The sequence below is a fragment of the Lathyrus oleraceus genome, chromosome 6 (genome assembly GCF_024323335.1).
Source record: "Lathyrus oleraceus cultivar Zhongwan6 chromosome 6, CAAS_Psat_ZW6_1.0, whole genome shotgun sequence".
NCBI lineage: Eukaryota > Viridiplantae > Streptophyta > Magnoliopsida > Fabales > Fabaceae > Lathyrus > Lathyrus oleraceus.
Genome location: NC_066584.1, coordinates 92,370,940 through 92,388,850, shown reverse-complemented (window position 1 = coordinate 92,388,850; position 17,911 = coordinate 92,370,940). Strand labels below are relative to the sequence as shown.

The 17,911-nt window shown below is 37.9% G+C and overlaps 1 protein-coding gene across 1 annotated transcript; it reads right to left on the bottom strand.

Annotated features, from left to right (window-relative positions):
* Nucleotides 1-423: 423 nt before the first annotated feature.
* On the bottom strand, nucleotides 424-4,036 carry LOC127095432 (26S proteasome regulatory subunit 4 homolog A). Its single transcript, XM_051034120.1, has 6 exons — nucleotides 3,424-4,036; nucleotides 3,042-3,287; nucleotides 2,343-2,512; nucleotides 2,024-2,240; nucleotides 1,766-1,906; nucleotides 424-753 (listed from the first exon to the last, which is right to left on the bottom strand). Exons 1-6 carry the CDS (start codon nucleotides 3,904-3,906, stop codon nucleotides 670-672), a joined length of 1,341 nt encoding a protein of 446 aa, XP_050890077.1. The 5' UTR covers nucleotides 3,907-4,036; the 3' UTR covers nucleotides 424-669.
* Nucleotides 4,037-17,911: the final 13,875 nt, after the last annotated feature.

Sequence of the window (17,911 nt, the reverse complement as noted above, 5' to 3'; positions counted from 1 at the left end):
TTTAGTTATAGGTTTGATTCACACACTCAAGTTGGTTTTCTGGGTAAATGTTAGGACAAAAAAGAAAATGCACTAGTCAAGCACATTTCCACAAGTGAAAGTGAGTTTGAAATGCTAGTAAAACCCTATCAAACACTTTTATTTGTTGAAATTCATGACATACACAAATGAATCAATGAAACTTATGGGTAAAATAGTGTTCGAGAGGTGTTTCTGACTCTCTTCCTCTATTGTCTTATCAGTGAAGCAGAAACATTCAATGACAAGCCACAATTTGGAGTACTTCTAAGCTAATTACTTGCAATTAATGGGATTTGGATGAAAAATAATTGTTAGTAACTAGCAGTACAGATATAGTATCATTTGCACCGTGACCTAAGAACCAGGCAAAGTTAGGTAGTGCAATGTGCAAGGGCAGCAGCATAAAGACATCAATCATAATAGTATATGAAACAAATTCCAAATTTGGCGAAATTTGAAAGCAAATATGTGGAACTAAAACGAATCCTAGTTTACATTCAATTTCCTCACAACTGGCTTTACCTGAGCAACTGCATATGGATAAAGTTCAACTTCACAATACACACGAATTGCCAATATTTTGAAGAAGTGTAACATAGAAGACCAAATTAAAAAGAAGGAAGGCTGGGGATAATAGACGATGATATTTCACATATATAGTCCTTCTGGCACTCCTTCTTTCTTCTTAAACATCACTTTATCCTTAGCCTTCTTAAAATCAGGATGAGTCACCTGAACAAGATGAAAAAGTAATAGTAAGATATCATAAATTGGAGGATCAAACTTTAAATAGTGTACAAACCAAAAGATAATACAGACAAATGCTTGCAAAAAAACAGAAGATTGATAGGTAAAGATGGGAGCTGATTCAATGAAAGAAGTAAAAAAACTGGACCTAAATACACACTCAAGTTACCAATGAAATGTAACTATATGGTTATAAAAAAGTTTAGGGGAGTGTATGTTGTCTCATTCTAAAGTCAAGACATGCCTCAGGCTGAGCAAGCCTAACTAATACTTCCGAGAATCCTCCCAGTTGGGCCAACACTTGCGAGGAAAGTATAAGGCTTGGTGCTTTAAAGAGGCACCAAAGGAGGACATTCCATGATTTATTTTTAAATTAAAATAATTTGCTGAATAAATTTAATCAGTGTCTGCTACTTTTACTAGCATATTTCTCCTGCACTAATATTAAAAGATGAAACCAAGAGATTTCTTTCCCTAAAATACTAAGTAGGTACTCTGATATCATGCTGTGATTGTTTGAAGTGGAAGGAGGGGTGGAAAAACCTACTAAATTTTAATTCTTTATTTTTATAAAATTTGTTGTTTTCTTTTAGTATTACGGTGTTAAGGATGTCACGCAAATTTTCTAGGTTTCTTAATATGACTAACTATTTAATACATCCACACACACAACCCAATATATACTGTATATAATTATGAAACTAGGTCAGTATTCTTAATATTTTCTTATCTCAAAATTTCTAGAGACATAGTCAAGGAAATGTTATTTTCCATCTCCATAATTATTCTAGCACCATAACCCAATTCACCTTACCTTGCCCATAATGGTGTAGACGATTGCCAAACCATGGAACATTTTAACTTGAGAAATTAATGTCTGCTAGTCTTATGTTATCATAATATATTTGGGTCGTCTAAAAACGAGCATGTCAAAACTAGCAACTTAATAGTTATTATGTTGTATGAACAATAGAAACAACATGAATAAATTTCAAACCTTCATTCGGCGTTCCCGTAGAGCAAGTAAGCCAGCCTCGGTACATATTGCCTTTATATCAGCTCCAGAGAACTCATCCTTGGTCATAACGAATTCTTCCAAGTTGACATCATCAGCTAATGTCATCCTTGATGTGTGTATCTTAATTTCAAAGCATAAAGTCATTCAGTCACATGATCAAACAGAATATGAATATTTATGATATCACATGGAATCAACAGAAATAGCATTAGAATTCACAAAATTAGTTATGTCTACCTGGAAAATGCGTCTCCTTGTTTTGATATCAGGAAGAGGGAATTCAATCTTCCTGTCAATACGACCAGGTCGTAGCAAAGCTGGATCAAGACTTTCAATTCTGTTGGTAGCCAGAATCACTTTTACATCTCCTCTTGAATCAAAACCATCTAACTGATTCAGCAACTCTAACATAGTCCTTTGAATTTCACGTTCTCCACCTGAGTGAGCATCATACCTGTAAGACATATAACAATTAAGCTCGTGAATGCAAGGGAAAAAATCTCAAAGACTCCATGAAGTGATACAATGCATCACTAGTGGGGATTCAATAGCTTACCTCTTTGTACCGACTGCATCAATTTCATCAATGAAAACAATAGAAGGAGAAAGATCATCAGCAACTCTGAAAAGTTCCCTCACAAGTTTTGGACCATCTCCCAAGTATTTTTGTATCAATTCACTACCAACTACACGCAAGAATGTTGCTGATGTTGAGTTTGCCACAGCCTGAAGGCATGAGAGACATGAATTAGACTTAACTTATAGTGTGTGTTTGTGTGATACATTAGAAGCAATAAAAAATATAATAGTTCATTAAGGAATTCAACCCCCCTCCCCATAAAAACAGAGAGACTTTCATATTAACATCAAAAACCATTTCCTTTTGCAAGATTATTGTAAAGCTAAAAATGATAATTTTAACATCCTGTTCTTACAAAAACTCCTTCCAGTAAGCATGAGCAATATACAAATAGCAAATGACTATAATCCCTGAGATTAAACATTATAAAAAATGCAGATACAGTCATTGCCAAACTGTACACATTTGATAATCATAAAAATCCATTTTGTTTGTCTACATTAGAGAAAAACATTATAAATCTCACAGCATTGATTCATCAATGAACAAGTTAAGTGAAACTGTACACATTTGATAATCACAGAAATCCATTTTGTTCATCTACATTAGAGAAAAACATTCTAAATTCCACAGCATTGATTCATCAGTGAACAAGCAAAGTGAAAAAGTTCCCACCTTTGCAAGCAAGGTCTTTCCCGTTCCAGGTTCTCCATATAATATGACCCCCTTAGGAGGCTTGATACCAATATCTTCATATAGTTCAGGATGTGTCAGGGGTAGCTCAACCGCCTCTTTAATTTCCTGTATCTGCGCATCTAAACCACCGATATCAGCATAAGATTCCAAAGGAGCCTTCTCAACCTTCATGACAGATACCATTGGATCAACTTCATCTTGCAGAAGGCCAACAACCGAAAGAACCTGATAGAAGAAAACCAATCATAATCATTATACCATCTAAACCAAATTGTACAAACAATTCAACCACAATTCAAATCCTCTAAACCCTGGAGTCATGATTCTAATCTCTTAAAAAACTTCAACAACTAACACATACCTTATTATGCATCAAAATAGCACAACCAGGTTCTAACTGATCCTTATCAACAAAAGACAAGATTCCAACATAATACTCAGGTCCAACAGAAGACGAAACAATAGCATGATTTTCATCAATGAGTTCTTCGAGATTCCCAACACTCATAGGTGAACCTCGAAGATCATCAACCTTAGATCTATCTTCTTCCGCCTTCTCTTCCTGGGGTTTCAACCGCTCTTGATAAGCAACAAACTCTTCCTCCATTAACAAGTAATCCTTGACTCGCTCAAGCTTTAACAACCTCAGCTTGCATTTCGACACCGGAGTCACCGTCGGTAAACGAGATGCTGCATCTGGACCCTTCTGTTTCCGTTGCTTACGACCTACACGTGCCGGTGGAGCTGCCGGCTCGAATTTCTTTTCCTTTTTGTCGCTTCCGTCTTGTTTCCGGTCACCTGGCTGACCTTGCCGGTTCATGCCGCCGGGAGTTCCTTGACCCATCGTCGATTTAGAAATTGAATAAGGTGAAGTTTTTCGCACGCTCAAGGGTTCGGAGTTGGAACCTTTTGCACACTTCCTAGGAACCCCACTCTTCTTTTTTAACTAAATAAAATACAGTAACTTCTTTAAAAAGTCTTCTTAAAATTTTAAAAATTAAATTATTATAATATAAGAAAATTAAATGATCTGGATAAGTCAATATTGCCCTTCCATCTTTGTCTGCCAAGTATGAATGGCATTTGTTGTTCAATTTTTTCAAAATATAAATGAACCATCTCACTTGGTTCCTATCAAATTGATCGCTACTTACTTTCATTCCCAATTTCTTCAAATGATCTTTTACAAATATTGTAAGTCAATTATCTCTCAAATCAATCATCACATTTGTCATCAGAGTCTTACAATGATTTATTACTTTCTAATGTTCAATTTTGTTGTTTGTATGTATCCATTTTCCGAAAAAAATTTAAAATAATCAGTTTTTTTAAAAAAAAAATGAAAATAATTAATAATTCAAAAAGAATATCAAAATAATTAGTTTTCCAAGAGGATGCGCCAGATGAATTGGCGCATCCCCTAAGCATGAAGAGGAGACGTCAATAGCATTGGCGCATGCATTGTGTTCCTCATGAGGAGGCGTCAATGCTATTGGCGCATGCATTGGCCCTCATGAGGAGGCGTCAATGCTCCTGGTGTCTTAGTGCAATTTGTAGTGTGGAACATCACATACAGGCGCCATAGGAATTGACGCCCACACTACAAATTACACTAAGGCGACAGGAGCATTGGTGCCTCCTCATGATGGTCAATGCATGCGCCAATAGCATTGACGTCTCCTCTTCATAGTTAAGGGATGCTCCAATTCACCTGGCGCTTCCTCTTATAAAACTGGTTATTTTGATATTTTTTGAATTATTGGTTATTTTCGAAAAAAAATTTAAAAAAATTGGTTATTTAAAAAAAAATCGCATTTTTCAACAACCACACTAAACCTCTATTTATTGTTGAGAGAGAGGACACTCCACCAAGGGACAAGTAATACCACTCGCACGACGTCGACTGTGACCTCTGTTGTGGAGGTGAATGTCAATTTCTTTTCTCTTATGATTATGTTATGTCCATTTAGAAAAATTTGTTCATGGTGATTTACAATGGTGTAAATCCCTTTTTATTTTACTTTTCTATTCTACTTTTATTCTTTCTGAGTTTTATTGATTTCAAAAAATAAAACAATTGAACTTATATTATGATTTGACTATTTTCTCTACTGTTGGGTGGTTTTGGATTTTACGGTTCTTTCCCTAGATTTTTCTCTTCAAAAACTCTCTTTCGATAGTTGTTCTCAATTGTAATTAATTGGTTTTTATGTTTATTTTTCAGGAATCAAGATTAGTGATGGAGAAGATCTTTTATATGGAGTGTTGAATTTGTTGGTATATGTATTGGTTTGATTTTTTCTTTATCTTTTCTATCGAAATGCTCTCTTGGAAAAGAAAAAAAAAATCATTTGGTTCCACTTTATAAGCTTTGTGAGTTTGCGTTACTCCAAGTTGGAAACAGAATAAAGAAAAAATAAAATCAAATAAAGTGGATTTAAGTGGCATTATCAAGATAATGTCCATAAAAATAAATTATTGTGATTTATGTTGTTTGCAGTAAATTTGGGATAGTGTTGAAAGTTTGATTTGTTGGATTTATGGATACTTAGAGGTAAAGATGGATTCATGTATATGTTCTCTTTCTATTGTCTTTTTTTTTTTTTTACAAACTATATGTGTGATTTTTATGCTCCATTTAGCGTTTTTGTATTCACTTTTATTTTAAATGTTTTTAACTTTTATAGCTTTAGATTTTCATTCATCTTGTTCATATTATTATTCTCTTCTCATTTTTATTTCATGTATATGTCCTATTTTTGTATAATGTTTTTTTGTTTATTAATAAAGTTGTGGTTTTCTATGGTAAAACAGTTATTAATGTGTATTTTCTTTTCTATTGACGATTACCTATTGTTTTCAATTAGGACACTGGACACGTCTAGATTCATATTACTCGGTGTGATATATCATTTGTTAGTTTTAAAATTTGTTTTACAGTCCATAAATATTCACATAATTTCAAATATAGACTAATAATATGCATCACCATTATACATTGATTCAAGTAGTATTATCAAAAACAATGAAAATATGGCTAAACAAATTATGGGAACGTACTTATAATGAACTTGAAAAGACAAAATATTATAAGTACATTCCCATAATTTGTTTAGCCATATTTTACAACAAAACATAAATAATATTTTGTCTTTTCAAGTTCATTATAAGAGAGTGAATCAACGGTGTGTTAGTGCTTGGGGCACTTTTAGTGAGAAGAGAAAGAGAAAATAAGGAAATAAGGATTGTATTATTGAATTGAATAATAAAACTGAATTACAAAGTGTCTATTTATATACACCTAAGTGACTTAACTACTAAGTAAAATAACAAACTAAGTAACAAACCATAAACCTCAATTAGCTTTGGACTTGGGCCACACAACTCAACTTGGATTATATCTAATATCTCAACATACCCCCTATAATTCAAGTTATCGAAACACATTAATCATTGTCGATCTGAACTATTCCTAATTTCTTTCTTAACGTTAGGAACCTGTAGATCTTCAATCATTTGGTGAAAATGTTAGCCAATTATGCTTCACTTTAGCAATGCTTGACTTCAAGTTCACCTTGATTCACCTTCTCCCTTAAGAAATGAAATATAGCTTCTATGTACTTACTTCTTCCATGCAAAATGGAATTCTTCGCAAGATTTATGGCCGACTTGTTATCGATCTGCAGTACCAGAGATTTCTTCACTTCAACCACGATCTTTTCTAGCACATATCTTATCCAAATTGCTTGACACACAACATAAGATTATGTTATATATTCAGCCTCACACGATAATAATTCCACCACTGGTTGCTTTCTCGAGCATCATGAGTTTGGGGCACTAAATAATTGAAAGAAATATACAATAGTGTTTCTTCGATCTTCCTTATCTCCATACCAATCAGCATCTGAATAACAAGTAACCATAACTTCTTTGCTTTCAGAGTCTCGTTGAAATAAAATTTTATAGTTTGTCGATCCTTTTAAGTATGTCAAGATTCTTCTTGCAGCCTTCATGTGTGACACCCTTGGTTCACTCATATATTTGCTCACTAATCTGATTGAGAAACATATATCAGGTCGACTGTTGCACACATATCTCAGAGATCCAATAGTTTGTTTGAACAAAATTGCATCAACTTTGTCTTCCTCTCCATGCTTCTCCAACTTCAAATTTGGTTCGATATGCAAAGATGTAGGAGTCGAATAATCCATCCTGAATCACTTGAGTATCTTCTTGACATACTTTCTTTGATATAACATTATACCTTGCTTCGACATTTGAAATTCCATACCTATGAAGTATGATAACTTTTCCAGATCTGACATTTCAAATTCCTTCTTCGTCAGCTCTTTGAACTTTGACAAGTTCTTCAAGCTATTTCCAGTTACTAGCAAGTCATTGACATATAAGCAGATGAGTTGTTATATATTTTGCCACAACCTGAACATAGACATCATACTCTGATTTTCATTTGATGAATCCTAATTCGACCAAGTATGAGTCTATCTTCTTGTTTCGTGCCTTAAATGTCTGCTTGAGACCATCGAGCACTTTGTGTAACTTGTATACTTTCCTTGCTTCCTCCTGAATCAAAAACCTGGGAGGTTGTGTGACATACACCTCTTCATCTAAAGGTACATTAAAAATGTCGAGTTCACATCTATGTGAAATGTTGACCAACCTTGCTTCCATGCCAAGGCTACCACTAGTAGAACCATTTCCAATTTTGCGACAGGTGCAAAGACTTCAGAGTAGTCGAGTCATTCTTTCTAAAGAAATCCTCGAGCTACCAATCTCGCCTTATGTCTTTCTATCGACCCATCAAAATTTTGCTTCAGCTTGAACACCCATTTTACTTCGATAGATTTTGTATGTATTGGCAATTTGACTAACTCCCATGTGTTATTTCTTTCGATTGCTTGTAACTCTTCGACCATAGCATACTTCCACTTCATATGCTTTAAAGCCTCGTTATAATTAATTGCTTCGACACCTCTAAGTAAAGAAAAATGAACTGGTTCTCCATATGTTGTGACTTCATCATCACCAACCACTTCATAGTCTTAAAGTCTTGCTGGACAAGTTATAGTTCTTTAAGGTATCTCACTTGTGCTAGCCATAACCTATCCGACTTCGATTGTTTCGAGTATTTCAGTAATAACTTCGACTTCAACTAGAATATTGATTATACCTTCGACTTCGACATCATTACTTGCTTCGTCGAAATCATAACTCACTAATGGCTTATCAATTGCATTACTAGAATTTTAATCCCAGACAAAATTTTCATCAAACACAATATCTCGACTAATCATAATCTTCTTACTAATTAGATTGAAAAATCTGCATGCTCCAATCTTATGATATCCTACTAAAATCATAGGTTCACTCTTGTCATCAAGCTTCCTTCTTCTTGCATCAGGAACATGCTTGTAACACATAAAGCCAAACACCTTTAGACGACTCACTGATGGTCGTTTTCCATTCCACGCTTCTTCAAGAACCTTGTTTTTTAGCTTCTTAGTATGGAACTTGTCCATTATATAAACAACAGTCAAAACAACTTCATCTTATAAGGATTTTGACAAATTCTTCTGCTTCAGCATGCATCTCGCCATGTCCAATATGGTCATATTTCTTTTTTCTGCTATTTCATTATGTTGAGGAGTATAAGGATAAGTTACCTCATGATCAAAACCATGTTCTGCATAGAATGTTTCAAATATCTTGGATGTATATTCGTCACCTCCATCTGTTCGTAGCACCTTGATCTTCTTTTCATTATGGTTTTCGACAAACATCTTGAATCTATTAAAGATTTCGAATACTTCGTCCTTTCTCTTGATCACATATATCCATAAATTTTGACTAAACTTATCGACAAACGAAACAAAATACACATTTCCACCAATGGTAGGCTCTTCAAAAGGACCACATACGTCTGAATGTATAACTTCGAGTATGCTGAGGATCTCACTGGCATAATCAAAACAAAAGACTTCATGGACTACTTTCCGACTTGACAACCTTCATAGAGTATGTCAGGCTTCTCAAGACTTTGTATACCAGTTACCATATCTTGAGTGATCGGTTGATTGAGCGACCTAAAATTCAGATAGCTAAACCTCAGATACCACAACCAACTATTGTTATGGTCAACAACTGTTTTCAGACATTGTACCTCAGTCGAACTGATTTTTAAATATTCTATTCTTTGACGAAGGAGATTACAAGACCAAGTTATTATGGATGTCGAAAAGTTCTAAGGCTCCATCTTTCATAACCACTGAGAACTCTTTTTCGATTAGTTGTCCCATACTTAGTAGATTGCACTGTATTCCAGGGACATATAGTACATCTTTGATCAAGGCTTTCGATCTATTACTCGTTTGAATAACTATGTTGATAGTACCTCCAGCTTGCAACGAGCTATTATCAGCAAGTTTGACCTTGCTCTTCTTCGACTCGTCGAAATCTACTAACCATACTTTTTTACCGGTCATGTGATTCCAATAAGTTTTTTCGGCTCATCAAACCTTATATTCTTCAATGGCTTTGTGAGCATATCAGCTAATTGTAATTCTAACTTGTAATACTTAAGCTCAAGCTTCCCTTTGTTCACTTGATCTCTATATGATTACTATTTCATTGACACATAGGGTGTTTAGATAATTCTATGGTTGATTTGTTATCTACAAACAACTTCATCATCTTAGGTTCCTTGATCTTGAGCTCTTCTAGCAACATTTATATTCATAAAGCTTGAAATGTTGCATAAGAAGTTGCACATATTCAACTTCAAAAGATGATAATGATATTATTCCTTGCTTCTTTGAACTCCAAGATATTGAAGCACCTCCAATCATGAATAGGTAGCTTGCAATACTCTTCTTCTTATCTTAATCTCCAGTGAAATCTGAATCAGTGTAGGCATGTACCTCTGCATTTGTTTTGGTGTTCTTTTGCCTTGGAATCAACACACCACAGTCAATTTTGCCCTTGATGTATCTTAGCACTCTCTTGTCTGCAATTAGATGACATTCTTGAGGTGTTTTCGTGAGTCTTGTCATACCCCAAAATTTGCCCGTTAACATTACAAGGCATTTTTAAGGCACCCCAACTTATTTTTCAAGGCATTAATCTCAAAAGAACAAAGGCCCAGCACACAGATGGCCAAATCCAGAAAATGTCCCAAACTGGCTTGCTCGCTAGGCGAGCAAATCCTTCGCCTAGCGAACCCCTCGCTACAATACTCGCCTAGCGAAGCTTGCGAATACCAAAAAATTTTGGGCTTCATTTTGAGCCCATTAGGTCACAATAAACCATTATAAATACCAACATTTTAGTCAGGAAAAGAGAACGAAAACGGAAGGAAAACCGGAGATAGAAAGAAGGCACAACGAACCCTGGAGGCTAACCCAGAGAATTCAGCGCAACCCTAAAGGAAACCCTGAAAGAAACTCATCCGCACCGAGGTTACCGCCGCCCAACTCAATCCGACTTGCCAATTCAAGGTTGCAATTCAATTGCAAACAGGTTTGCATTACTATTACCGCTTTATGTTCTTGATTTGCATGTGATGTTATAAACATATCTGAGGCTTTGCATGTGAATTTAAGTGTGCCTGAATATCCTGAATGTTTGACCATGTTATTTCTATAATTGAATGCCATAGGGCGTGCAGCATGCTAAGATCGTACTGTTCTGAAATTCAAAACCCGCAACCGCTCGCTAGCACATCGCTAAGCGAGCATGCAGCGAGTATTCGCTAGGCGAGGCAGAGGCGAACGTGACAGTCGCTAATATTTTGGGTGTTCTGTTCTGTGCTTAGTTGATCTGTTCTATGATTATCATGCGTTATTTTGCCTGACATTCCTACTGCTGTGTTTTCCTTTGCGGTGTAATCCTCGATTGCACCCCCATTTGGTATTCTGACCTGTTTGCTGAATATTGTAAGGACTCACATACTCCCGAAGAGGGCAGCTTGCTAGGTATCCCACTTTATTTGTGGGATACCCTTGTGGAGATTCATCCTATTTACTTAATTGATTTTAATGTGGAGATTCATCATATTTATTTAATTGATTTTAATGTGGAGATTCCTCCTAATTACTTGATTAATATGGACCTAATTACCTAATTGATTACAACTACCTAATCGATTGTAAAATATTGCCTTTGAATATGTGATCTTGGACCTCTCTTTGTTGCCTTACGATATTACGGTATTATGGTCATGTCCCGCGAATGTGGGGATACACTTAGCAAAGGCCCTTCGGTTAAATCATCATGTCCCTATAAAATAAATCATAGTCCCTCGGATGTTGCCTACGAATATATGATTTTGCCCCTCGATGACCCTTCGTTGTAGCCTACGGTTAAATGATGATCGTCCCTTCGAATGTTAAGGTATCCTTACAAATGTTGCCTTCCATGACCAATCGATGACCCTACGATGACCCTTTTACATCCAAAGGATGAAACTACTTACTTCTTAATAGTAAGGACAGTTTTACGCTCATAAGGATAGGAAATGCCCATAAAGGCCTTGGGTAGGTATAACCCTTAATTGCTGGCTCACAACCTAAAACCTTTTTCACACCCCACACCTTTCAAAACATCTTGAGAAAATCACCACTTGGTATACATTCATACTAGAATCATTACCGAGTTATATTTTTCTAAGTAACTTTCAAAACTAAACGAGATAACCACTTTGTATACATTCATACAAGAATCATTACAAAGTTAAATTCTCTTTTTGAAACATTTTTTAGCAATTCACAAACACTTTTTTTCAGACAAACATAAGTGATCCAGCAATTAAGAGCCCATGGATAACCATGGATACAAAGGGTGCTAACACCTTCCCTTTGTATAATGTACCTCCCGAACCCAAAATCTAATCAAGGTCTTTCCTGTTCTTTTCCATCTTTCCTTATTGGATAAAAGAAAAGTCGGTGGCGACTCTTGCTATCCGCGACATTTGCTTTCCAAAGCAAAAAACACACAAAGTCAGTTCACCGTATGACAGAATTGGCGACTCTGCTGGGGACTTAAAAAGAGAGGTTACCTTAAAAAACAAGATCACTTATTCAAATTGTCTGATTTACTTTTAAGGGATTGCTTGGGTATTTTATGCTTGAGTGAAAGATCCTACACCCGGATCTAGTGTACCTTAGGTAAGTAGCAAAAGATCATCGCGACTATCCGGCGTATACTGGAATGGTCAAAATGATGGCTACGGTTAATGTGACACTTTGGATGTCCTGATGTTCCTCATGTTTGCTTGAGGAAAAATTTGGCTTCCGCGTGGTGTCATCAAAGCATTAACCAGACCTTTAGAACCCTAATTGACTCATCCTAGCCATTAGAAAGTAGTGAGATAACTGACTCCGGTTCCGACTGGGGTTGGTTGAGACTCGATACTACACTCTTTGAGATTGGACTTTAGGGAAGCTTCGGTCAACCACTTGGTGTTGCACTGAGGTGTACTTAAAGGAAGGTCAATGATTGGAGATCCTTCTAGAACCCGGTTACTATTCTAGGACAGGTGGAACCAACCAAACTTCAGTGGGGAGGGTACTTACCTATGGAACACATGCAAGCCTTAAAACCTAGGAATGATTGTTGTGTGACTTGTTTGTGCTTGTTGTTTACTTAACATCATAACATCATAACATCATGGCATTGTACTAACCATTTCAAGGACTTAGGGATTTAACTTTGCTCTGAAACAGGGCTATGGCTTCCAGAAAGACCATTCGGATCAATTTGGTAGCCGTCTCTCCTCAACTCAAAGATTTAGTGTCAGAACTTCCCGATCAGGCTCAGTTCCTCAAGAAACATGGCCATCTCCTCAATTTGGTTACCACTGATTTCAAAGAAGATATGATGAGAGTTCTATTCCAGTTCTTCGATCCTAAACATCATTGTTTCACCTTCCCAGATTACCAGTTGGTACCCACATTAGAAGAATTCTCCAGGACGCTTGGGATACCTATCCTTGATCAAACACCTTTCAGTGGTTTAGAAAAGATTCTGAAGTCTGAAGAAGTTGCCGCGGCTTTACACATGACAAAGTCCGATATTGAAACCAATTGGGTAACAAGAAGTGGAGTTAAGGGTTTACTTGCCAAGTTTCTGATAAATAAGGCCCGAGAATTCTTGAAGGTTATGAATGTCCATGCTTTCGAAGACGTTCTAGCATTACTAATCTATGGGTTAGTGTTATTTCCTAATCCAGACCAATTCGTAGATATGAATGCTATTAAGATATTTCTCACTCATAACCCTGTGCCTACCTTGCTTGGAGACATTCTGCATTCCCTTCACACCCGTACTATGAAAAGGCAAGGGACTCTCAAAGGATAATGTCGCTCTCCCATTCAGACATCCGTTGGTGTCCTCATCTCAAAGAAAATGTTATCATCATTGACCGTTGTGGAGAATTCTCTAACGTACCACTCCTGGGGATAAGAGGAGGTATTACTTATAACCCAGCTTTAGCCCTACGCCAGTTGGGGTATGCTCGAAGAGAGGGTCCACATGAAAGAATTATTCAAGGCACTGTGTTTGACTATGACACCGATTCCCAAGGTCTCCGTCAGAGATTTGTACGAGCCTGGGGCATGGTGAAAAGAAGCACTTTAGGACAGAAAAACTCTATTCCCATGGAACCTTATCTCAGATGGGTACGCGCCAGAGCTCGTGAACTTGTCATGCCATACCCTGCAGTCGGACCGCTGATTGTTGAACCAGAAGTTGACGGAGGTACTCCTCAGATCATTCCTTATCTAGATATGCCCACCGATGTGGAAGAATTAAAGAGATCCTGGATCCAGTTGAGAGAGGAAAGGGATACTTTTGAGATTCAGTTTGTTGCAGAAAGGAAGAAAGTATTAGAGCTCACCAGCCAGCTTAATGAGGAACGAAGACTCAATACATATCTTCGCCCAAAAAGAAGCCGTCCCTGGGAGATTTGAGCTTTCATTTATTTCCTTTTGTAATGAACATTGATTAAAGAAATTATTAATAAAATTTCTCCTCTTTTTGGTGGTTTACGCAAAGTTAAATTCCAAAAGTCCTTGAAAACATTTCATACATTGCATAGCATGACATAACATTGCATAACAGGTATCCCAAAAAATCAATATTCTCACGATCTTCCTTCCAAACAGAAAAATGGCTCTCGAACAAACTGTAAAAGATCTCCAGGCTCAGAATGCTCAATTCCAGGAGATGATGCTGAGCTTATCTAAGGGGCAGGAGGAACTGAAGGCTCTCTTGCTCGAGAAGAAGAAAGACCAGAAACATGTGAGTTACATTAACCCGGGAAGAAGGCGTAAAGGACAGGCTGCGGGAATCAGGATTAGACTTCCGAAGGATCAAGAGGAGGAGACAGAAAATGATTCGGAAGATGAGAATGCTGATCCCCTCAACCAGGAGGACGACGATGAAGATTATAAAGATGAACAGTACTCTCCAAAGGAGGATAAGTATAAGTTGTTGGAAGAACGCATGCTAGCTATGGAGAGTCAGAAGGCGCCCGGTCTGGATTTCGAAAGCTTGGGACTGGTCTCTGATGTGGTCATTCCTCGCAAATTCAATATCCCCACTTTCACTAAGTATGATGGTGCGTCTTGTCCTCAGATGCATTTGAGAGCTTATGTGAGAAAGATTCAGCCGTATACCACTGATAGGAAACTATGGATCCATTTCTTCCAGGAGATCCTGTCTGGCACACAGTTGGAGTGGTATTATCAGCTCGAGAGCTCTAACATCCGCACCTGGACTGATTTAGCGACAGCTTTCTACAAGCACTACCAGTATAATTCTGAATTGGCGCCTACTCGGCTACAGTTGTAGAATATGACTATGGGATCTAAAGAAAGCTTCAAAGAATATGCTCAAAAATGGAGAGATTTGGCTGGCAGAGTCAAACCCCCTATGACTGATCGAGAATTAGTGGACATGTTCATGGGTACACTGACTGGTCCATTCTACAGCCATCTACTGGGAAGTTCTTCATCAGGTTTCACTGACCTTATATTGACGGGTGAACGTGTTGAAAGTGGTATTTGAAGTGGAAAGATACAGGCAGCTACCTCCGCAAGCACCAGAAAGACCCATCAGGGAAAGAATGAATCAAATGCTGTGTACGGTGAAAGGAGTCATAACAAGAAAAATCGTGACCATGCCGTTGGAGCAGTCACAATTGCAGCCCCGCTAGCTCAAAACTTCCAACACAGACAAGACAGGCCAAGAAGGCAGTTTACCAAGATCAATATGACTTTAGCACAAGCACTGCAGGGTATGTTGAAGGCGAATTTAATTACCCTCAGAAGCCCTCTTGCGAATGTCAACACTACTTCCCCTTGTTATAATCCCAATGCCAGGTGTGCATATCACTCCGATAGCCCCGGGCATGATACAAACGATTGTTGGTTGTTGAAGAATAAAATTCAGGATATGATTGACGCGGGAGAAATTGAATTTGATCCTCCGGAGACTCCTAATGTCATCACTGCTCCTATGCCTAACCATGACAAGACTGTTAATTCTGTGGATGACAATTCTCACATTTCTAATGTAGCTGATTTAACATCTCCTCTCCTGATCATCAAGAAGAATTTATTGCAAGCTGGTTTATTTCCAGGTTGTGCTGAAAGTTGCGGTCTTTGTGTACTTCGACCCGATGATTGCCCGAAGTTGAGAGATGGTATTCAGCGGCTGATGGACGATCGTACAATTCTCTTCGAAAAGATTCCTAAGGTGGAAAACCCTGTGGAAGAAATATCTGTGATTGCGAGGTCCAAAGGTCCAGTGAAGATTACCGCTACTAGAGTACCTGTGAAGATTACTGCTGAGCCCAAGGTAGCTCCTCTAATCATTACTGCACCTGGCCCAGTACCGTATTCCTCAAGCAAAGCCATTCCGTGGAATTATGGAGGTGATGTTTACATCCATGGCGTAAAGCAAGTTGGTAATGCTGCTAATCCTAATGACGTTGTTGGGACTAGTAAAGTTACTCGAAGTGGAAGGATCTTCTCTCCAGAAATCTCACCTCCCGCCCCTGAAACCCGAGGAAAGGAACCAGTTAACCCTTCTCAGTCAGGGACACCCGTCGAAGTTACTACTGAAGATGTTGCCAAACAAGAAATGGAAGAAATGCTGAAAATCATCCGCAAGAGTGATTTTGATGTGGTAGAACAGCTGGGGCATACTCCGTCTAAGATCTCGATGTTATCCTTGTTATTATCTTCTGAATCTCATGCCAAAGCGTTGATAAAATTCTTGAAGACTGCTCATGTACCTCAGGAGACCTCCGTCGATCAGTTCGAAAACTATGTTGCTAACCTGAGTGTTGACAATGGCTTAGGCTTTTCCGATGCTGATCTGACACCAGTAGGAAAGAATCACAATAAAGCTCTGCATATCTCCATTGAGTGTAAAGGGATCACCTTGTCTCATGTGTTGATCGATAATGGCTCTTCTTTGAATGTACTACCGAAAGCCGTGCTCGATAAACTTGACTGTAAAAGCATTGAACTGAAGCCTAGTGACATTGTGGTGCGTGCTTACGATGGTGCGAAGAGTGTTGTCCATGGTGAAGTGGTTCTCCCTATCAAGATAGGACCTCAAGTCTTCAACACTATCTTTCACGTAATGAACATTCGTCCTGCCTATTCCTGCTTGCTGGGACGCCCTTGGATTCATGGGGCAAGTGCTGTAGCCTCGTCTCTCCATCAAAAGCTGAGGTATCCAATAGAGGGCAAGATTGTCACTGTGTGTGGAGAAGAAGAATATATTGTCAGTAGTGTGCAGGCCTTCAGATACGTCGAGATGGATGGTGAATTCTTTGAGACTCCCTCTCAGTCATTTGAAGTAGTTCCTCCGACCAATCCTGTCCTTAAGCCAACTCCCCTTGTGCCCGAGGTTATTCGTGCTCCTCCTGCCATGATTTCTCTGAAAGATGCCCAAGCCGTGGTTGAAAACGATGGTCGTACTGGTTGGGGTCAACTGATCAACGTACCATACAAGTCTGACAAGTCTGGTCTGGGATTTAACTCTGAAAGGGTGGTCAAAGATCAGATTAATGTTGTAGTAGATGCTGATAGCGATTGCGACCTGGATAGCTGGATTTTCCCAACAATTGGTGACAGACTCAATAATTGGAAGGCTGAAGACACTATCCCGATTTCCTTTAGTCAGGAGTAATTGTTGCAAAATTTTTTTAGTTTTACAATTGAACTTCTTAAAGCATTGTGTCTATGCCCGAGGCACAATAGCTAATTTGTTAAGGGTTTTGTCATTTTCATAAGCATATTCACATTCAATAAATCAATGGACTTTTTGCATTCAAATATTGCGCTCTTTATCTTTCCTGTCATCTTCCGAAAAAGCTATGTTTTCTTACACACACTCACGTAACGAATTGCAGATCCATACCCACTCTGGATCCTGTTGATAATAGTTCTACTATTGTTCATTATGACTTTGAAAATCCGATCTACCAAGCCGAGGATGGAAGTGAGGAAGATTGCGAAGTACCTGGAGAACTTGCCAGACTGGTACTGCAAGAAGAGAAGACTATACCGCCGCATGAAGAGTCAATCGAAATTGTAAACCTGGGTACTGAAGTGGACAAGAAAGAAGTCAAAATAGGAGCAGGCTTGGAAAACAGTATTAAAGAAAGATTGATTCAGATGTTACATGACTATGTAGAGATTTTTGCTTGGTCTTATGAAGACATGCCAGGATTGGATACTGATATAGTAGTGCATCGTTTGCCAACGGAGGAAGATTGTCGTCCTGTTAAGCAAAAGGTTCGCCGCATGCGTCCT

Bases quoted from the DNA above. Each gene is read 5' to 3' on its own strand.
- LOC127095432 (XM_051034120.1), bottom strand. From the start codon at position 3,906: ATGGGTCAAGGAACTCCCGGCGGCATGAACCGGCAAGGTCAGCCAGGT. The intron at 2,513-3,041 runs GTGGGAACTTTT...TCATGCCTTCAG, and splicing joins GAAAGACCTTGCTTGCAAAG to GCTGTGGCAAACTCAACATC. The intron at 1,907-2,023 runs GTAGACATAACT...TTTGAAATTAAG, and splicing joins CAAGGAGACGCATTTTCCAG to ATACACACATCAAGGATGAC.